The sequence below is a fragment of the Lutjanus erythropterus genome, chromosome 18 (assembly GCF_056507025.1).
Source record: "Lutjanus erythropterus isolate fLutEry1 chromosome 18, fLutEry1.hap2, whole genome shotgun sequence".
Lineage (NCBI taxonomy): Eukaryota > Metazoa > Chordata > Actinopteri > Lutjaniformes > Lutjanidae > Lutjanus > Lutjanus erythropterus.
Window position 1 is genome coordinate 7,759,700 of NC_139334.1, and position 23,869 is coordinate 7,783,568.

The window sequence follows — 23,869 nt, forward strand, 5'->3', positions numbered from 1 at the left end:
AATACATACGTTTAAATAAGCCTGTTTGCTCCACTACACTGTAACTCTGATACATACACCTTGCTTCAAATGTGGAAGAGGTGTCAGGGGAGATATCTGTCAAATGTAAATGCAGGTTTCTCATAACATTAATTTCCTGCCTCATGTAAACATGATGACTCACAAAAGACAGGAAATGAATGGAAGCTAGTTACTGTGAAATTTGCATTTACATTCAACTGACTGCATTGATCCTGCAAACATTTATTAGCTCACACTGTTCACTCTTTGACTCATTTCTGCACTTGATTGTATGACTGACACGTGCAGTACTTACAGTTTCTGATTTCATTGTGAGTCAGGGGTCAGATTCAGTCATCCGGGGATGATAAGGGCATCTAACCACACTGATGAGTGCTAATTTTAAATAGCAGTTCTGCAACATGAAAATCTCATTGTCGTGCTTCACCAAACTTTGTGGTGGGCGACACTCAATCTGGGCCACCATCTTCCTAAATCAGCATGCATTTAGCTCATTCATTACCAACAGTAGGGGAATACAGATCAAATCAAGTGTGGATGAGATAAGTGTAGTGTGGAGCAGAAAGAGCAGGACACCGTTAGTCCTAACTGTTCAGAGGAAGTGAGGGTGGATTTAAGGAAGGACCCGCCAGGGAATAACTAAATGTATGTGTGTGCATTTGTGCCCGTCTGAGTGAGAGCGACAGAGAGTTATATTGGCTTTCAAATTGGCTCCAGTGATGTGTGTAAAGTCCATAAGCACTTTTGATTGTCAGTGCAGGTGCAATGAAGGTCCACATTTATAGAAACATCCAAGAGGGACAGAAATGTTGGGACAGATTTTGCCTGGCAACAAGGCTTTGTTAAAAATTGTCCCAAGGACTCCCTTTGGATGCAGTCCAGCCCCTCGAGATCAACCCACCACCATTTTGAATGTCATTGTGATTGTCAGAGCGTCATATTAGTGGGAGTTGGTACATCACATGTTCACATTAAGGACATGAGGTCATGACTCTTGTGATTTTCCTTGGAAATTAGAAGTTTTATCATCCCAGTGGAGGAGGATAGAATTCAATTTATTCTGGTACCTATTCAGAGTGATTTTTTAAGGTATAATCAGAAGGATATGCCCAAGCTGTTTGTAAATGCACCAGAAAGATGCCAGGACGTCAAATAGTGATGTTTTGGGTTGGTCCAGAGCATCCTTATCAAATAATGGGAAAAGAAGGAAAACGGCAGAGGGCGGGGTCTCTGCAGATATAGCCACTGAAACACACCTCTGGTGGGTCATAAATGATGATTGAGCAGGAGTATATTTATATGAGTCTGAACATTATTTTTTAGAAAAATGTTGCAGATTATGCCTTTAACTTAGATTTAAAGTTTGTAAGCAGTTGTTGATTTCCAGAGAATTTTCCATGAGAGGACTTCTCCAGTTAAAACATATATAATAAATGGCTAACCCATTAAATAACATAAATAATCCAATTAATTGAAAAATGTTTGAGACCTTCTTCACAGTGTCTGGAGTGTGTGAGGGGTCTTTGACTAATGACCTCAGTTTTTCTAAAATCCTGGCTCATACAGCACTTTTACAGTTCTGCTGGCATAATTGTTAGAATCTAATTCGTCAGATATTCCCAGAAAAAGGCTTTGCTATCCATTTATAGGCCGCTGTATATATCTACAAGGCCATATTGTTGCCTGCCAGCTCGTTAATAGCTACCATTTCAGTTGAGCGCCTGCTGCAACACATTATTGTCATGAGATGATGACAATAATGTCCTGGGGCTTTGCAAAGATTGATTTATCAATATTGCAGACAGCCTCAGTTGCCTCGGCGTCACATCACATGGCCAGTCAGTCTGCTTCACCTACTACCGGAAGTATAATTAACCTGAATTAGCCTGCCTCTGTATTGATTTGCCTTTCCCTTTCCAACACCTCCCTATCTTAGAGGAGGTCAGTATATTTTTAATCTTTGATCTCTGACCTTGTGGACGTGACGATGTCTTGACTTCCTGTAATCCTTAGGGACCGCTTTATTTCTGGCTTTAGATAACCTTTTGGTACCCTAAAGCTGTTCCGAAACACTGATTGATTTATTTACAAAAATAGTTTTAATTGGAGCTGTAATGAGGTTGAGTAAAGAGGAAGTCAAAGCTTTTAACCTTAAACACAGTCAGGTGTTGGGAAAAGTCACCAGGTGGTATTTGTGTGTTTTGGATGAAAGGCACAGTGGTTCAACTTTTTGCTGATGCTCACAGTTTCCACACCTGTGCTGACATTGTGACTATGATTACTGATGCAGTGAGTGAGTTTATATGTGTGTATGAATACATCGCTATGAAAACATCTTCAGGGAAGGTAAGCCTGTTGAACATAAATCTCACAGCCTCGTGGATGTTTTGTCTTCCCTCCGTCCTCATCCATCACAGACTTGAAACTCATTCTCTTTTCATGAGGTGGACTTTGCTCTGCTTCTAACACAAAGTAATGGAGGTCACCTCTGCAAGCTGCTCCACACTCATCCCCCCCCGCTAACAGCTTTTCCCAAACGGCCTGACAGAATACAAAATGGCTCTCCAAAAATGTCACTCCCCAGCTTTAATACTGATCACTCTACAGCACAGGTAAGGTTGGCATTCCCTCACAACAGAGCCACACCTTTATTTGAACCTGTGTCTTTGACTCGCTCTCATAGTCATGACACTTTGAAAGCCTTGTATGGACGTTTCTGGATGGCTCTGACAATCACTTTTGATGGAAAAGGCAGGGATGGTATCCCTGGTATTAAAGGAATGTGTCTTTTAGCAGCTCTTTGAAGCTGTGCTTGCACCGCAGTGTTAACGCAGGTTAACATGTTCACATGCTTCTAAGATTTCCTAATATATTGATGTTTAGCAATTACAGATCCTTCCAGTGCCAACGTCATGCTTACATTACAGTGTTAGCTGGAGGCAAAACGAAAGAAAAACTGGAGGCAAACACAAATCACCTCAGAGTGAGATGCCATGTAACAAAGTGAAAATATCTTTGTTGTTAGGTCCAGAATTGAAGTAGTGATGGCTCAAAATAAAGGTTTGTCACACACCAGCTGCCACTAGTCAAAAAATCTGAAGACAACTATGGTTAAACATGATCAGACAAAGGGCAATGTGTACAACCTGCAACAAGATGAAGAACATAAACTCACAAAGTGTCAAGATAGGAAATATTCTCAGACCTATTTCCTTATTAAACAGAAAAATATAACCAAACACCCTCTGAATTCAAGTTTCTCTCTTTTACCAAACAATCACCAAGTCTGGTTTGGTTGAAATAAATCCTTAATTCACTGTGTTAGATGTGAAAATAGTCTGGCTCTACAGGCTGTTTTGCTCTGAATTGTCTTACGGCCCAGTGAGTGTATCCTGTGCGGTTTAGTGGATTGTGGAGCATCAACTGTCACTCATGCAGAGCATTAAATTAGCAAAATGACAAAAATCACCCCACAAAAAAGGGAGGTCCATAATGTTCATCATCTTAGTTTAGCATATTAGCATGCTAACATTTGTTAATTAGCGTCAAACACAAAGTTCATGTGAGGCTGATGGGAAAATTACTTTTGCAGGTATTTGGCTATTAATCAAAATACTGGACAGTAACCATATGTCTCTTGCTATACCACTATGTAACATCAAACTTTTTATTTGCAGACCATTTCTGGTACAGTCCCAGAAAAGAAAGGCTCAGTGGCCACTAAAGAAGAAATACTGAAATGACAAAAAAAGAAAAAGACAGAAAGGCTTAAGACAGCAGAAGAAAGGAAAAGATTGTGACGGTAAGCTAGCAGGAAATTGTGAACACTAGACAAAGAAGAGAAGTGAAAGGAAAGAATTTAAACAAGGAGATGATGAGCAATTGGAGAAACGAGGAATAAATGACAGATAGAAGAGCATAGCAGAAATGGTGAGCGCTGACAGGGTTTCCACAAAGGCAGTAAAACATGGGGCTCCAGGGAGTGGTAAAGAGTCTCTGAGTCTGGGTGGCTGGATCAGGATCGCAGCCATGCAGGGGCAGACAGGATCATCATCAGTCATTTGTCTTTCCCATCCCATAATATCCACTAATGTTGCCCTATCTGTCACTGTGTAACTATGGTCACACAGCTGTGAATACCTGACAAAGACCTATCCATAGTACTGACCTGTAAAAGCAAAACATGCAGGATGTACCCAAAAATCAATGCATGGATTCATACATAAATAATCACTCACAACCCACCTGAAGTGTGTTGCAGTGCCAGCATCTGCAAAGTTCCCACCCTCTTCCAGTACTTTTTTATTGCTATTAATTTGCTGTGTTTAGGATGCTTTACCAACCCAAACTGTTGGTTGTTGACATCCTGAGAACGAGACTCAACAATCAACTATCACTGCGGTGTGTTTACAAACAGCAACTGACAAATCCTACTTATTCTACCTTTAAGTATTGAGCATTTTTCTTTACTTTTTGATAGATATTTGTATTACTTATAGAATAGTAAGTGAATAAATAAGCAGCTATTTTTGCTATTTTGGCAGCAGTGCAACAACCTGCAAATGTAAATGTTATTTGTAAATATAAATAACATATTTACAATAAATGTAAATATTAACGTATTATCACCAAAGTTCATATTGCTAACTTGTTTGAAAAATAGGTCATGTTTCTCTCCTTTTAGCTTTTGTTTGGTCCAAACCACTGCTTCCCAACGTAGATGTCCTGACCACCACAAGGGGGCTCTAAAGCCTAAGAAAACTTCAACTAAAATATATACAGTATACCTTTACCTGAGAATTTCATTCATTTCTGTCAAGGTAAACTGTTATTTAAACTCTCAGAATATGGGCATGGTGAAGACCTAAACAAAAGTTATAATCACAGAGCTTTCACTCTCTACTAAATATCCTTATCCTACATTAGAAAATATGTAGTTAAAACAACCAAAGAGCTACTAGAACAACTGCCAAATGTCAAAGAGAATTGTATAAAGTGTTATCAGGAAAACTCTTCTGTGATGCGATACTTACAAGAAATAATCTGCACAAAATTCATCCAAATTGCTTGTTTTACACAAACTTCCTGCACTTATTGTGTTCACTATTTGGATAAATTTTACAGTTCATCATTGTTATTGTTACGCATTGATTATATCATGAAATATACATCAAATATGTCACTTAGTCAGGGGTTGTCAGTTTACTCAAGGGTAGAAAAGTTGTACCTTTAGGAGGATCACTGATCTAAACCCAGTTACGAGAAAAATATCTGGCTTAGCTGCTGAATGCTCATACTATTAGTACCAGCTAGTTTCTTATCTTGTCTGTCATGTTTGATGCTGGGCAGCCAGTGTACAGTGGATGTTTCAGAGCTTTATCAATAAAAGCATTGTCTGTGTCTAGAAAGGATGCTGATTAGAGTAGTGTGAGTGAACCAAAACAATAAAGTTGTTTACTGTAAAACCAAATAATGAGCTGAAAGATGCTAAAAAGCTCTGTAAAGCTGAGGACAGCTGCAGAGTCAGGTGTTAATTCTCTGTTGTTTCCTTAACAACCGTGCCCTTTCCTATTACACACAGTCGTCTGACCCATTGTTTATATAAAAATAATGATTAATGCAGCTTTAACCTAAGGAGTCTTGCCTACTGTGACAAAACATTTTCATAATTAAGTATTATAGCTCAACACAATACTCCATGATGTAATAAATCACATGACCTGAATTTAAGATATATAACATTGCATATATCAACACAGAACTGTAGCACAGCAACAGTTTAATGAGCCTATAATATATTATGAATATTACAGAACATGCAACCACGAACATTTATTGCTAAAATGATCTTTTTAAGTGTGCAATATAACATACAGCACATCTCCCTTCATTTTGTAGATTAATTTCCATAGAAAGCTAAAATCCTCTGCAGGAAACCTCTTCAGTCTTGTTGCCTTTGCTGCCTCCATAAATCATACAATGTTTACTTTCTGACAGGCCGTGTACAGTTGAGGTGCTCTGTCCAGTCCCAAACCAATAAACCCAGAAGCACAGGGGAATGGTAGCTCACATAATGAGAAGCACTTTTGGCTTGTATCATTTCTTCGCATTAGGTGGAAGCAGCCACGGACTCTGAATCTGAAAGCAAAGGCTCGAGGGAGTACCACTCTGTGGGGATCCAGGTGGAGGACAACAAGAAAGGGTGAGATAATGGTTCTGGGGTTTTAAGCTCATTAGAAAAGCTCAATCTCTGATGTTTGCTCTCACTATTATGAACAAAAGTCCCATTGTCTCTGCCCTTATTTGTCATTGTGGCATGTGTGCATTCATCTGTGTCTCTCTAACTCAGACAGGGCAGGTTCAAACGCTCAAACAGTGTGACTGCAGCTGTGCAGGCCGACATGGAGTTGGAGGGCTTCCCTATCATGGAGGACAAGGGCCTGCAGTTCGGTGGAGGCTTCCAGCGTCATTCGGAGCCCAGCACACCCACCCAATACGGGGCAGTGCGAACAGTACGCACCCAGGGGCTCTTCAGCTACCGTGAGGATTACCGTACCCCTGCTGAGCCCCCCAGTCCCAGGGAGACCACCAGTGAGACCACCTGGCAACTGGAACCCCCCTCCCCACGGGACAGCACGGCCTCGCCGGGCGAGTCGGGCAGGGCGTCCCCCTCCCTGAGGAGGGACGGGAGCTGGTTCATGCAACTGCTCCACACGGAGACCAAGAGGATTGAGGGCTGGTGTAAGGAGATGGAGGCAGAGGCTGAAGAGAATGACCTGTCAGAGGAAAGTGAGTGCTACTCAGCTGAGGCTGCTTTTGTGCAGGCAGATTGAAAGATGGATGTACTGAACTGAATGTATGACACTGTGCTGTGTGTGTTGTGCTTGATATGCTGGGTGTGTTTCAGTCCTAGGCAAAATCCGAAGTGCAGTGGGAAGCGCTCAGCTGCTCATGTCTCAGAAATTCCAGCAATTCTACTGGCTGTGTCAGCAAAACCTGGTAAGAAACCTATCAAAGAGTGGGAGGTAGTCTGCGTGCATGTGTGTGTGTGTGTGTGTGTGTGTGTGTATGTGTGTGTGTGTGTGGATTTCATTTCGGGCCCTAAGGCAAAGAAAGGCATGGGGCCCTCCACATCCTCCTTGCTTTCCCACTTTTCCAGTCCTTAAATAAATAATAAGTCATAAAAGTAAACTTTCATTTATGGCGGAGTGCAGAGGATGAATTAAGCAGCCTCACAGCCTTAAGAAAGAAGCTGCTCTTCAGTCTGGTTGTATGGCAGCAGACACTTCTGTATCTCTTGCCAGATGGCAGCAGTGTGAACAGACTGTGGCTGTGGTGGGTATTGTCTAAGTATCCTCCCACTTCCTCCTTTTTTCAGCAGTAGTTGGGTAGCTGCACTTCATTTTTAAAAACAGTCTGTACACCAGGCTGAGCTATTTGTTTACATTTAGTTTGCTACTGTCTCTCTGCCTAAAAATAATTTTAGCAAATGCACAGTAAGGTCATGGAAAAGTCCAAGTTTGTGGGGAGGCCCTAAAATACTCATGAATAAAGCGTAATGATGCCATTTTAACATATGGATTTTATTCTTACAGTATAATGTTAATAGATAGAATCCTCAGAGCCCTCAGGAAAACTGGCCTGTAGTGCCTTTTCCCGTTGCATTCTTTCATCACAGCAATGTATTCTTTGCACAATAAACACACCATTTTTGTTTTTTGTTTCTTTGCTGGCAAACTAAATACCCAAGCCTTGGTAAAGTTTCTCCTTAGCTGTTTTCTATATTTAGATATGCTGTGTTAAACTTGTCGAAGATGAAAAGAAAAACAAATATTGAAGATGGTTAAAAAATTTTGCGGGGGGACCCTGATAAAGCAACTTATAGTCACATCTTCAGTTAGCTAATGTTATCAAACACTAGCTAACGATTGATGTAGGTTAGCCAGCAAAGTAGTTAGTGAGTATCTTTGTAAAATTAGTTATCAGGTATAACTAGATTGCTAGCATTTGATGTAGATTAGTTAGCTAGTTTGCCAGTGTTTTGCTAAAGAGTAAAATGCTAGCTAACGATTGATGAAGATTAGCTAGCTAACTAGCATTTTGATATCATTAGCTAAGTTGAACCTGCCACAAATAGAAAATATTTAGCATAATAGCAAGAGGAAACATGACCGCTTTTGTCCACAGGAGCATCCAAAATCAACAAAATATGAAATTTTCCTTGGCAACATTTTTTAACCACCTTCAAATTTTGTTTTTCTTTTCAACATAGACCTTCACATAGCTAAGTACAAGAGACAGGAAAGGTGAGATTTGACCGAGGTTCCAAAAGGGCCGGGAGTCAATTGGCAATTTTTACAATCAAATGTGTGTCTCTTCAGCTTCGAGAGAGACATTTTGAAGCCTCTTGTTTGCTCAGCTTGAGTGAATTTGTTTGTGAACACGAGGACTGACTGAGCAAATGGCAGGTACAGAGTGGCGTAATCCTATTGCAGCCAGTCACTTTAAAAAGATGTAACCAATACCATACTGGCTCACAAAATGTAATCTATGGTGCAGATTACTCAAGGTAGCTCAGAGATATGTGCTTTAGTTGTGTTTATCTTATCACACACACTCGCCAGCCTGATTTGCAGGCAGGCTATTGTCAGCTATAGAAAAATTCAGAAGGGCCACTAGTTGAATAGGCCACCTGTACAAACTGTCGACTGTCAAACATGATTACAGAAAATCTGTTTCTGTTATATTTACAGTAGATATTATCAGATTATCTTTATACATGTCAATAACAACAAAAGAAACAACAGACTCAACCATTGCATCAACATAATTATCCATGTTAGCCATGTTTCCATCAACAACTTTTTCAAAAAAGAGTTAAGTTCCTTAATGGAAGATGGAAACGCTTTTTTCACATAAGTTCTGTCACTCAAACAGTCTCCTCATGGCTCCCATGGCTCTGTAATACATCCATGATCACTCCACACAGATCTGACATAGTCCTCCTCACATTAATACATGAAATAAACAGAAATTTCATATTCCATCATGTTTTATACATTGTTTTTCACTGTTTGAAGTTTGACTGGCGCTCTTTTAATTATATTATCTTGTTGTGCCCTCTTCATCTCTTTCTTCTTCTATAATAGTTTTCTGACTGGAGAGCTGGTGCCATCTATTGCTTGTTTTGATGAACCAAGTCCTAACAATCAGTTATAGAGGGAAACAAGCATTTGCTCACATTTGCTTTGGGCAAGTTACTCAAAATTTGGTTAAAATTTGCAATGGATGGAACATGGCTAAGAAGTCTTTATGGAGCTCTATGTAAATTATGCATGATTATCCATGAGTGGTATAGTACACATCAAAAAGAAAGGGTTGGAAAGAAGTTTAAAAAGGAATAAAGTTGGGAGAAATGAACCAGCTGCCATCTTTATTATCCAAACCAATGTATGATCTTTTCTTCAGCTTTGCCATGTATAAATAATTTCTCAGTCTTAGTAGAAAAGTCTGATTTTGTTATTTTTCACTGCAACACAGACAGACTTAGCATTCAAGTCTCATGTTAGTCAAGTCCAGTTTTGTAGCCCATTTGTAAGCTCCAGATCAGAATTTAAATAGTGAAACTCTATTCATTTTTTTTTTCTATATGCATCAATCAGTAAACGTCACATTGGAACTCTAAGTGAGAAAAGAAAAATGAGCAGCAGCGCAGTGTACAAAGCATTAGAGTCCAAAAACACAGGCTGCGGTGTGAAATTAACTTTCATCATTAGAAACAGTTCTACACTCCTTTATGTGTCCTCACAACCTTCAATACACATTTAATGCTTTAACCGGCACTAACAAGCTGAATCAAAGCTCCCTGAATATCATTGATTGTGGAAAGCTACAACCCTGAGAATCAATAGCTATCCAGCACATTTCTATGTGACCTGAATGTTTTTGAAATGAACAATACATGAGCGTGGACGGGTGTGTTGTCAGTGATGCAGCTTTGTCCTGAGCCAAACTTGAGCTTAAACAGACCTAAATATCCAGACACCAGCCGTACTATCGCTCATCCAGTGCAGGAACACACATAGGGTCAGGAATTTCTGCCTCGTATTTTTCTTGCACTGTTCTCAACTCATTTTATTGATCTGAGCCAAGTACCCAATATTTCAAATGAAGTTGGTGTGGAGTTATGAGAGATAGTGTTGCTGTTTTTGCAATGTGCAGCAGAAAGTGCTCATTCAGGGGGAGTGGGAGTTGAAACAGGGATTAGACACGGTGTACCAGCCTTTTATACCAAGTCAAACACTTTGTCCCACTGAAGGACGCCATGTCATGCAAGTTTGATAAAAGACATTACAGAAAGCTGCAGCATAATAAATGCATGTGGAACAATATTCAGTAACCTTTTATTTAGTGGTGTGCACAAGTCTTTCATGACTCTGTCATAACCATGATGTGACATGTCTCATTAACGTGAGGGAGTCTTTATGAATGTTTATGATTGTTGGCATTAAGTGTCATTTGGCCAATTACGTCATCTTTAATGCAAAGTTGACATTGTTTGAGATGTCTTTGTGAGGACAACTTAACATTAACCAAGACAATGTAACCTGTCAATGTCTCTGTTATGACAGTTTGACATTAATCAAGCCTAACACCTTTGTTTCGACAACCTAACATTAACCAAGACAACATAACCTGTTAACTTCTTCTTCGTGACAGCCGATAGTGTCTTTGTCTTGACATTATCAGACTAAAAGAAACTGTCTAGCTTTGTTTTTCAACTTTACATTGTCCTGTCACATGTGGTCAGTTTTGACACTTGCCATCACAAGACCATTTTAAGTGTGTCATGAAAGTTTTGCTTAACCTCAAGTTAAGTGGTACATTTTGGATTCATCATAATCAAGCAAGTTTATATGTTGCTAAAGTAGGCTAACTGCTATCTGCTGATTTGGCTACTAACTAGCTAATGCTAGCTACAGTGGTTAGCCTATGCTAGCAGCAAGTAAAGTAATTAATGCTATGTGTCCATGAGGTGTCTCACCTTGGTGCTGTACTCTGTCATCAAACTGGCCTTAGAAAATAAAATGACATCTTTATGACAAGTCCAAATGGTAGCACTTTTGTTGAAAGTAAATAATTCATGACACGTTATAAAAGCATTTGACAGACTAATAAAACTTAATGACATCTTCATGATGCATCCAAAATGTACCCTTTAATTAATGTCAAGGGAAATATTCATCACATGCTTATAATGGTCTCATAATGGCCGATGTCAAAAACCAACCAACATTTTAATGTAGTGTTAAAACATATTTTCTTTATATCTGATAATGTCATGTTATCATAACAAAGACAATGACAGGTTAAATTGTCTTGGTTAATGTCAAGTTGTCATAGCAAAATCATGTCAAACAATGTCAGTTATGCATTTAAAATGTTAATTAGCCAAATGACACATAATGACAACAGTCACATTCATGGAGACTCCTTCATGTTCATGACAGGTATCACGGCATGGTTATAACAGCGTAATGACAGTCTTATGCACACTCCTTCAAATGAACTGTTACTCAACTCATACTTCATTTGTTAAATAAATGATTACAAATTAGAAGTTTGAAGAGATGTCTAAATGTCTCATCAGCCTGCTTCTCTCTACCTCATGGATCAACTTTCATAAAGCCTGGCTTAAAAATGCTCTAGAAGAGAGACAAACAGAGCATGTGGATCACTTCTTTGGGAGGAGCTCCAGGATTAAATGCACACACTGACACAGCCAAGGCTTAAAACTCACTGACTCCTCCTAAATCTGCCAGCTCCGGATGTTTGAAGCCTTAAGACTTCTGAGACAGTTTGCAGAACATCACAAGTTCAGGGGTCAGAATAAAGCTGATGAAGTGCTGAGGCACTCCCTCTGTAATTACAGATAACAGAGGTGTATTCTGTTCCTGGCTTACCTTACATGATGGATACTGTGATATTTGAAATGTAGAGTAATTAGGATAATTTCGTTTGCTGTACAAAAGAGAATTATATTAATCTCATAATACCATACAAATATCAAAGCAAAACTTAGACTCTCCATTGAAACATTATGCAAATTTTGGATTTGAGTCACACCGTATGGGATTTTTTTTTTCCCAAGTAAAATTAGGTTACTGTAAACTTTAATCTCTTTATCACTGACTGGTGCACAATTTGGCTAAAGTCATGTGATGCTGTGTAACTAAGGAAAGAGCTGATGAAAAGTTCTGCTTTCATTTGAGCTTGTTTTTGTGGTGCCATAACATTTTGCTTTTACAGGATCGTGAACGTTTAATGTAAAGATGAGGCATCTCTTTGATATATTTCTTGTTAAAACAGGGTAGCATGGCAGGACATAATGCCAGTCTGAAAAGCAGAAAGAACCACTGGACAAGAAACGATAAAGAAATTATGTAATGACTCATCCATGACTGTAGCACCGAGAACACCCGCCACCATCATACTCTAATCTATTGGACCATCGGACACCCTTCACCAGCCACCTAATCTAAATGTCACAAGGTTCAGAGTGTGACTGTGGAAACATCTCTGGGGTTATTGAGTTGACATATCCTGTCACAAATGTGTTGTTTAAGAGGAGTCTGTAATCTTTGGAATCTGGGAATCTGATGCTGATTCTGCTGGGTTGAAGAGATCAAAAGACAATCTGAAACTGCAGTTTAACTTAAACTCTGCAAAGAATAGATTCGTGAAACCATTTTACTCGCAAAACAACCATAACTACAGTAGGACCGCAACTGTTATTTTCAGATTAATATGTCAACCAATCATTTTCTCAATTCAATGATTAATTGTTTGTCTATAACCCAAAGATGTACAGTTTACTGTCAAAGAAAACAAAAGAAACCAGAAAATATTCACATTTTAGAACCTGAAATCAGAGAATTTAGACATTTTTTCTTACAAAATTACTCGGAATCAATACACAATTATCAAAATACTTCGCAATTAATGTAATAGTTATAATACAACTAATCAAGTAATCATACCATGCAATTTATAAACAATATGGCCCACAGCTGGATCCTTAAACATAATCTCAAAATTCTGCAAGCCCTAAATTGCACATCATACAATATGGAATTACCAATAACACAAAGTACAATTACATGTATGATTAGTTTATATTACTTTATACTCAAAGCATTATGTGCAAGAATAACATACGGTTGCATAGGAAGAGGTCTTTGTGTATCTAATAAATTCTCATGCATTTGAAGTCCACCAAGAGGTTTGAAAAGTTTCCACAACATTTATCTGAAACACATGAACAGTATTTCCAGTATTAGCAGTATTAGCAGCAGTAGAGACAACACTGTCTTTCACATCAGTCTTGTACCACAGATTGTTCCAGCCATAGAAAGACGTTGGCTCTGCTCAGAAAAACCTGGTGCTGATTGAATTTCTGCATTGGATTTTTGATAGATACAACTGAAATATTTAATGTTTACGTATTAATGAGGGTGTTTCTTTTAGAACAAAATGTGAATCACTGACAGCTCAAATATTTTGACTTGCCAATGTAAATGTATATTACTGTTCTCTGATTAAGACTACATCGACCTATAAACTTTATTTCCTACTATGAAGCTACTTGCTGAAATAGGTAGGTGCAGTTTTTTCTAGTAGCATTCATTTACTCACTTATCACTCTCATCATCTACTGATAGCATTCCCAACAGCCCAAACAAAAAGATTTGGCTTGATATATTTGAATGTTATCTCAAAATTCTATCATAAACATTAAGTATTAACAAAGAATCTCATTACTCGTTGAAACCTGCAGAAACTGCAGACCAGCTGCTGAGACAATGAGGCGCTCCTCAATCTGATGTTTCTTTTCACGTCAGTAACCGAGTGATGAAAAGGACTGAGCTGACAAAGGCAGTTTATTATTTCTGAGCTCATTCATGGAAAAAAGACAGAATTTGTCTCCATCACATGTTGTTATCCCTCCTTTCAGCCTAAATCTCCAAAACTGGTATTCATTCCTGTTTTGAGTCTGATAAGGACATCTAGTGGATCTGAGATGAAGTACAATAAATAGTGATGACTCTATTGTCTGCATATGTACAGTATGTTCATGCGTAACAGTGGTTACTGTCTGGATTCCAGGCACTGAACCATTAATCTGTGACCACAGGCATTAATCTCATCTTTATTGTAAATCTGTAGGACCCCAGTGCCATGCCGCGGCCCACCTCTCAGGACCTGGCTGGGTTCTGGGACCTACTGCAGCTTTCCATCGACGATGTCACCATGAAGTTTGACCAGCTGCAGCAGATCAAGAACAACAACTGGAGGCCCATAGACAGCCCAGAGAAGAAGGTGGGGCACTGAACCCAGACAGCCTTGAGGGAATAATACAGATTTTCTCAAGTGGGGTTGTATGAGTTATTTATCCATAGTCAGTACATTTGCTACAGTAGATGGCAGCTGGCACGCCGCCACTTTGGAGAAGCAGCAAGAGTCCTGGTTAAGGAAGCTAAACAATGAACTGCTGTGGACTGGGTCTGCAGCAAGACATATTTTAGCCACCTATAAATTTATGCTAGGTGGCTTAAACACATTATATTTAGAATATTTCCACTGCTTTAGCTTGCTGTCAGATGGTCTTTTCGGTTGGAAACAGACAAACTGACCCTACAAAAGACAGATATCACTCTCTCCAACCAGCCTCACTCCACTAGAAAAATGAACCATTTTACCTTTCAGAACACAGGAGTTGCTGGTCTACCGCTGCCTTGATCTGTTAGTTTGTTGTGCGCTATTTTGTGACTTCCATAAATCAGAACTAACATTTTAAAATAAATATAATAATAAAAGTCACACATTAACACACAAAAAAACAACCGATTGAGGTAGTGATACACCAGAAACTCCTGTAGTGTTCTGTGAGTTAAAATAACTGTTTTTGCTAAAGGAGTCTGGTGGCTTTGGAGAGAGCAATATCTGGTTTGTATAACAGCAGTTTACCACATGTTGCTGCTGACCCTGTCAACAGCTATACGTTGTTCTGCTCTCCCATACTTAATACAATAACTATGGATAAGTGCCTCATATAACCCCACTTCAAAAATAAACTATCCCTTTAAATTATTACTGTATTTTGTTACATGCATGTATTTCTATGATGATTGTAATAAAACATCCCTTAATTATTCTGTCTTGTTCTTAAAGCCACCAGCTCCTGTACCAAAGAAGACAGTTCGACAGAAGAGTATGATAACGAGGGAGAAATCCCTGGACCTCCCAGACAGGCACCGGCAGGAGGCCCGTCGGCGGCTCATGGCTGCCAAGCGGGCCGCCTCCTTCCGGCAGAACTCAGCCTCGGAGCGAGCAGACAGCATTGAGATCTATATTCCTGAGGCTCAGACTAGACTTTGAGAAGATAGGGTCCGGGGCAGACGCGTCTCTCTGCTCCCACGTTCAAACAACTTTAAAACTAGCCTTTTTTCTAGACTGCTACTCTCTCTACTCTTCCTTTATCCATCTGTTGTCTGATCTCGATAGCCATCCTCAGAGCCCATCGCCAACACCATCGGTCTGTAGGATGTGCCAAGCCTCTTCTCCCATTGCCAGAATAAGTGTTAGCAGAAATGTATGTCTGACATGGGTCGGTTGGGTTTCTCCTTGGTTTGCTGGTGATCATGACACCCAGCCTACAAGCTCCCTCATCCAACTTCCTGGATGGGTACGTCTGTAGTTTTTCAGCATTTGCAAAGTGCCATTTAAAAAGTGCAGCTTTGAAAACCTACCAGCAACCAGGCCTTTGAGCTAAAAAGAGCAAATGAGAGAAATTATATTTATTTCAAGTTGTTCGAAAATGGTCAAAGTTAGTAACCCTTCGGTATTTTTTTAATAATTTAAGGTTACATTATGATTATTCGTTTTGTTTCACTAGTCTTTTTTGGGGTAAATGTTAATTACAAGCTAAATATCACAAAATTGTTGTAAGTTCAAAACTTTTAAAAGTGCCAATGCTTGAAATACCTCAACTATGTGCATGTGGCACTGATCACCCATTCAAGGTTATTCAGGCAGCCCTTATAAGCTCTGGACTGGTCAGTGTTGAAAAATGCAGCTTTCTACCCAATCTGGTTGTAGTCAAACATTTTTCTTGGTCTGGATTGGTGGAAGAATGACATCTGTCAGCTCATTAACATGCACATTTCAAATACTTTCCTATATATCTCATGTTCCTGTTGCCAACTTTCAAATATTGACATTTACTTGAAGCTGAAAACATGCAAGTCTTGTGCCAACATTTTCATCATGTCAATGCAGTAGAAAAAAAACTATGAAGGTTTGTGTAACTCCTTAGATCAAAATGTGTAGACAAATGCACTTATGCACTTATTACAATTCTCTCTATTTCCAAGGGAAATGTACATACCCAAGTTCACAATAGTACTGTTGTATTTTTGAATTGTGAGCGGGAAGAATATTCATTATGTTTATTTTTTTCCCTCATGTCCACTGCTTGCCTGCCCTCTCTATTGCTTTTGGCGAAAATCTAGATTTGTCGCATACATACAGTGGCTTGATCACACACAAAATCATACAGCTGTGTTCTCATCCAATATACTTCTCAGGCCCTTTCAAGTAGTGCCCTCAGCTACAGTTAACGAGGAGTGATAGAAAAACTGCCAAAACAAAAACAAAGTATCTACTAGTTTCTTTAATCCAAGAAGTGGTTTGTAATCTTCGTATTTCTTGAAAAGTTCTGTGTTGCTGAAAGTCTCCTGCAGCAGTATCATTACTGCAGTCACTCCCTCTAGGAAAGGCTGGAAAATAATGAAACAAAATTGGGGCAAAGACATTCCAGGGGGATGTAAGCAGCAAGTCCCATATAACTAAAACTTTGCAAATCTTCTGTTGAAAGGAAATACATGAGGAGTATGTATTAACTGTCTGTGGCTGTGCAGACCACTTTGTGGTATTTTGTCAAAACATGATGTAGTTGGCTCAATGTTAACATTTGCCTTTGATTCCCATCACAGTATTGAGACGTACCAACTGCACCAGCTTAAGTTCAAAATGAGCGTACTTATAATTTAAGTGTTGATTTTCACATTAAAACAGGATGACCATGCAAACAAATTCTATAGTTAAGGCTTAGTTGTTACAAAATACTGCACACACTGTCAGGTGTAACTGTAATCTAGCTAACTGAACCAACTAAAAAAATAAAAAATTAGCTTGCTAATATATGACCCATTTAAATCAGTATTATACGATTGTTATTATAATATCTTCCGTTATTGTGAAACCCTGAATGTCCCAAAAACCACTGGACCAAAAGCCCATTTGTCCAACAGTCCAATATCCCAAAAGCAAATCCTTGTTGCTTCAAACATACGCATGTAACTTAACGACATAACTAACAAACTTATTTAAACCCAATCCATGATCTTTTACCAAACCTAACTAAGTGGTTTTGGTGCCGAAACCTGACCAAACTGTGAATATTTCATATATTAACAAATGTTTATTATTGTTACAATGACGCCTGATGTTTGCACATCAAAAGAAATTAAGATATAAAGGGCAAAATCCTCTAGAGAGTCGGTGTGTATTTTCGTAACAATGGGTCTTCGGAGTAATGGGCTTTTGTTTTCAGGGCTTGGGGTTTCAATTAATGGGGGCACAGAGCAACTGGCTGTCCCCTTTAAACTGGAGAGTAAAAGATATAGACATATCTCATCTGACACATGATCAAAATGTCATTTAGTAAAGATTTTAGATTACATTTTAGTAAAAGAACACAACACACCTCAAATTACATGACAATATGCTCATGACATGCAGGCTACATAAGTAAATGTGTAAATTATTGAACATTTACTAGCTAAGACATTATTTTTTAAAGCTTTTATGGTATAACCTGATTCTGTAAATCCCTAGTTTGAAAGTAGATACATAGAATTTAGACTTTGTAATGGTTTTACAAATAGCTGGTGCAACCCAATCATGGTACAGTACTGTATGTGATGCAAAGTGGAAAACGTCAAGTTATGGGGCCTTGGATAAGAGTCTCCAGTGGAATTTAGTTCCAGGTAAACTCATTCTGAGCAAAAGCTAAAGTTCTGCTGCTCTTTATCATCAAACTTTGGTGCCAATAACTAGAACATCAGTCCTTACTGTATTGCCAATGTTATATTCAAATCACTGACCTGCAGACTATTGGTAAATACTTTGGATAATCAACCAACTAAATGGTGCTGTTTTTTTTTATTTAATAAATACAGCACTAGATAAACAATCAATGCAACATAATGCGCTGTCAGCCAACCATCACTTAAAAATCTATTTTTATGACTTAGAAATTTTCAGTTGAGTGATTGTGAAAGTGTCTACTATGGGTAGGACCAGATAGATTTATCATATAGCAGTAACAACAAAGTACATTTCTCTGGATTTGAATATGCTGTGTGAGTGTGTGTATCTGTGTGTTGTTGATATGTGTGCGTGTATCTTGTTTTTGTAGCAGAGTGCTGACATATTCAGAAAAGACAGGGTGAATCTGGGGTTAGTGTGACTTGATTTCCCCTATTACTACCCAACTGTGGCCTGACCTGCATCTCTCTCTCTCTCTCACACACACACACACACTCACACACACACACACACACACACACACACACACACACACACACACACACACACAAACACACACACAAACACACACACAAACACACACACATTGTCTCTATGCTCTGAGACATAAAGGTGCCAACTACAACCACAAAGGGTTCTCCACCCTTTTTGGTTTCTGGTGGAACCTTTTGTAAAGTTTGGTCGAAACGTGGAAGGTTCCAAGGATCCACTTGGAACCCTTTCAGAGAGCTCTACTTGGTACCCAGCATGATGGGTTACTCCTAGAACCATCTGTGAAAGGTGTCACCTCGAACGTCCCTATGAGAAGTTCTACAGAGAAGTCTTCTCTGGTCTAATGGTTCCACCCAGGGTCTTCTATAGGGCCGTTTCAACCAAATTAGCTCTGGTTCTTGAACCGGTTCCAGATCCTTTGAACCTTGGTAATGTATGGTGAACGAGCCCACATTTCCACAGGTTGTGGAAGTGGAACATCGTAATCAAGGATGTCATCAACAGAGGGCGCAGCACAAAGCACAGCAACCTGTAAAATATGACACACCATCTTTGGTTGCCAAGGAAAACCTGCTTTTTTAAAAAAAAAAAAATTCCAGCTGGGAACCAACTCAGCAACACTCAGAACGGGGATGGTTGGATGGTCTAAAAGTCCCGTCTAGGGGTTATATCCATAACCTTTCCACCTTCTGAGTTTCTAATCTGCCCATGGGGTTCTACTGAGAACCCTTTTATATCCAAGGGTTCCATCTAGAACCCATCCTGGGTGTTCTACCAAAAACCCTTTTATGTTTGAAGGGTTTTTATAGAACTTTCCCAGGGGGTTCTGATGAGATCCTGTTATATTATGTTACAAAGAACCCTTGATAAACAAGTTCCTCTCCTTGAAGAACTCCTTCTTCCAAAAATGTATTAATAAGAGAGTATGTCATCAGCACTCTGTTGAAACATATTTTAGATACCATAGCATATAATTCACTTTTTTGTGCTACACATTGTATTTTTTTATAAAATGCAATCAAAATAGTTAAACCATATCTTTGGTAAACTCCTAACAATCATGACGAAGTATAGATAAATATAGTATAGATTTGTTCCCAGTGTTCAAAGTAACGTTTCACTGTATCGGAATACATGAGACATTGTTTAGATGTCATACTGTCTTGTAGCAGAGCTCAGACAATAAATTCCAGAGAGCAAAGAAATATATTCTGTCCAACAAATCACCAAGTGACCAAACTCAGTGCATCATGCAGTGCAATACTTCACTTACAGACTGGGCTTTCAATAGCCCTCGGCTGAGTGTTGGATTACAAGTTTTTTTAAAACACACCCATCTATAATTCTGCTGTTTTTTCATTGCAGAGGCAGGGACCTTTTAAGAGTATGACAGCGGGTTTCTGGAAAGCGTCTGGGTGTGTGATGCCAGGCAGTTGGCAGAGCAGAGACGTTCCCCTGCTGTTGCCACAGTGGCAGGCAGACGGGAGAGAGACAGACTCGGCCTGACATATGCTGGCTTAGAGGAGACGAGAGCTCCGCACTGAGCCCCAAACTGCTGGTGTTGTATGCTGTTGTGTAGCTGGAAGGCTGTTCTGTGAGGATCGCTCGGCGCTGTGCTGGGTATTTTTCAGCCTGCCTTTGACTAAGCAAAGCAGCTTATGTAAGATTTCGGGTCCTTGGTGAGATCAAGCAAACAGCCTCCAAGGCCCTTCAAAGCTTGTGTTGATAAATGTATTGCTGAATAGTGGCCCGTACTGTAGAACTTAAGCATCAGCAGCACTGCACGTCTTTCTATCAGCCTGTGCTCTGCTAGTTTCACTGAAGGCTGTCACTGAAATAACAGAGGAGTTTCTCTTGTATGCAAATTGATCAGGGCTGTGAGAAAAATGAAGTGTATCCACCACCTTGGTTCAGTTTAAAGCATATCTCTTCTTTCTCCTCCAAGAGGTATTCACTTAATTGCAGTGAGACCTTTTTTGAGTTAAACCATGAACGAACCGTTTCAAATAGTAAAGTGGAATTAGTTTCAGAAGTCAGGAGGGAGCAGAAAATGTTGAAAAGGATTTGCGCAATAGAGACACAGACTTTAGTACATTTACAGTCACAGTTAGAAGTAAGAACTGGCCTGAAAGAAACCATACATTTACTTTAAAAACTCTTTTGGAAGACTATCTATCAGCCATTTTCTGAACTATAAAAAAAAAAACTCTTGGCTGTATATGCTGGGTTTAGATTGTCATTGTTTTTTTTTGTTTGGTTTTGCTTTTTTTGTCGAAATAGGTATGACACACTTTTAGATGACCAGCTGTACGAGCATCCTTACAGAGTGATTTTGTATTTCCTTGATATTTCAGCAGATGTTTTACGTTGAATTGCTTTGGTTGATGTACATGAGTGTGGTATGCATGTGATTCCTCACTTGTCAGAAAGCAGCTGATGTGATTATTCAGTTTAAAAATGAATATGGTAGGTGAGACCGGGGATGGTAGTAACTCTTTTTGTTTGAGCATCAGTAACTCAGTGGAAGCTTGTCAAAGAGCTCTCAAATTTTGATACATGGTACGCGTGTTTGTCTTCTACAAATGAAACTCAATTTGACATCTACTGCGCAATGACAGATTATGTAAGGTCATGTCAAATACAAAGAGTTCCACTGTTACAACCTGCACTTACACATGGCTGAGTTGTAACAATAGCTGGGGTTAGATGTGACAATGAGAGGTAATTTGCTCAAATTTATGGATGAACTGAAAAGACGATAGATAGTGAACATCTGGAGGAGCATGGGGCCATATTTAAAGGTAAAACAACATATTTGATAACCCATTTTCTGCCGTTAGACAACAGCTAAGATTAGCATTCAACCATCTCCTAATTAATATTATGATACAATAGGAAAGACGTGAATTAATTATTGCATTGATATTTCAGAATTAATTTAGACCGTTCCTATCTTGTTGTGTAACACTATCAAATCGTTATGTTAGCGAGGATGTCATTGAATGTTAACATTACCTGTTGCGTAACGATAGCTAACGGGTTATCAAATATGTTGTTTTACTTTGAAATATGGCCCCATGTCCCTCTTGTTTTTCACTATACATTGTCTTTTCAGTCGCTAATTAATTTGGTAACAGTACAGCATTTGAGCTTCTCACCCTGAGTATGAATATGGTGAATTCTCCTGTGACCTCAAAAAGGAAATGCGAGTGTACGATATTGGTGACATCATCACAGCTCTTTTGACAGGGTTACAACTAACGCAGTGTTGAAGCACTCCCCAGTCTCCCCTCCTTTTTCAGAGCCATGTTCTAAACTATGAACAAAATATCTCTGCTGTAAAGGTTGGGTCAAGTTTTTTTCTCCCAGTAAAAATAATTTTCCATGGATGAAAAGTTGTTTATTTTACTCTTTTTTTCCCCAAATAGTTTTGAACACACTCTTAGATGAACAGCTAAAGTTAAGGGCCTCCTTATCTTGTACTTCCTTGTTATTTCAGTGTTTTGTTTTTTTTTATGTTGGATTGCTTTGGTTGATGTACACGTGTGTGGTGTGCATGTGATCCTGTCTGTGAGCATTGAAGGATTCCTCACTTGGTGATTATTCTTTTTTTTTTTTTTTTTTTTTAAATATGGTAATTCAACAACTAGTCACCCACCAAAACCCTGTGCAAACCACAAGGGCAGAAAATTGCACCAGTGTCACATTAAATGTCATGAGGGCAGCAATTAACTACAAGTGCCATCTATCTGACTTATCCAGCATACTGTAAAATCATTACTCCACACAGCACCAACTTCATGCAAGCAATCCATTCTTGCCATCGCCTTCCATTCCTAGTCACATATTTCTCATCATTTCAGCTCGACATCTGTGGCCTCACTTCTGGTACGACTGTCTTTCTGCTTTTAACTCTAGAGCCCATGATGTGAAATAATTTCAAGGGGACTTTTTCGTAACCATGCTGTGGAAAGAGCGTCAGACTCACTGAGATAGACTGATACAACACTTCCTTGAACTTGGAATGTGAAACCACTCTATAATTACTAGATAAAATGAAAAAGGTAGTTGTTTAGCTAAAACTATTTTCATCTCTTGTATATCATATCTATAGTGAGGATGAATATAATGCCAAATATTCATTATTTGTAAAGAAATATATATAGATATATAAATATATAATATATGCTTCATTGAAACATGACTATTTTCTGCATTTGCTCATGTTTTGTTGTCATTTTTACTTTGTTATGGTTATTTTATAAGCTGATATGATGGCATGCGAAATACTGATTCTGAATGTAGGCTTATTTATTATGTTTTTTGTTAAAAAATTATGACACTGTCCCACTGATATGTTCTGTATTTATTTAAGTCTATCACATCTGCATTTTTCAATGTGTGTTTCAGTGCAAGTTACCGTATCATTGGGTTATTTTTGTATTATTTCAGTAGTTTGCAACGACATATGCATTTTCCTCAGTTCTTTCCTAGCAGAGCGATTGAAAGATTTTGCCTCTTTGAGTAGTTTGATCATTGCTGAGGTCATCCAATGTAAATAATTCTGCAATTAAATTTTTGGAGAAAAAGTTTGGAAAAGTTTGTCTGTGTCTGCCTGTCTGCCTGTTTACTCTTAAAAATCAAATCATAAACTTAGTTTTGTACTATTGTGGCAGTTATAGCAAAATATTATTATATATAATATTGATGTTTACAATTTGTAATGCCTCATTTTTCAAGTCCTTAATTTCATGATAAGTAGGTGATAATTGGCAATAACATATATGAAATTGCACTTACATCACTGTCTCTATCTCTGTGAGAGCTGCAGAAAGAGCTGCACGCACACACACACACGCACACACACACACACACACACACACACACACACACACACACACACACATATGCAGGGCAGACTGAAAGGACACATCACAGGATGAAGGTTAGGGAGGAAATTTCAGATAAGTTCCTTGCTAATTATCACTTCTTTACCATACAATTTGGGGCATGTAAAATTAAGTGTTGCCAAGAGATTACATTTCACAGTCAGCCACCAAACTACAGCATACAGATATCTAATTCTTGTCCTGATAGCAACAGTATTCCCAGTGGTAGTATTTTAGCTCACAGGAGGAAACCTCAATAAATATATCAAAGTGTTCTTGACATTTCATGCATTTTA

The 23,869-nt window shown here is 38.8% G+C and overlaps 1 protein-coding gene across 1 annotated transcript in view; it reads left to right on the forward strand.

Moving 5' to 3' along the window:
- dlgap2a (discs, large (Drosophila) homolog-associated protein 2a) overlaps positions 1-17,577 on the forward strand; it is a 69,993-nt gene extending 52,416 nt beyond the window's left edge. Inside the window, exons 8-12 of the mRNA XM_084742348.1 lie at positions 6,135-6,223; positions 6,371-6,810; positions 6,929-7,020; positions 14,248-14,408; positions 15,249-17,577. Coding sequence (XP_084598474.1) covers positions 6,135-6,223; positions 6,371-6,810; positions 6,929-7,020; positions 14,248-14,408; positions 15,249-15,459 — 993 coding nt within the window. The 3' untranslated portion in view covers positions 15,460-17,577. The remainder of the gene's footprint in view (positions 1-6,134; positions 6,224-6,370; positions 6,811-6,928; positions 7,021-14,247; positions 14,409-15,248) is intronic.
- Positions 17,578-23,869: the final 6,292 nt, after the last annotated feature.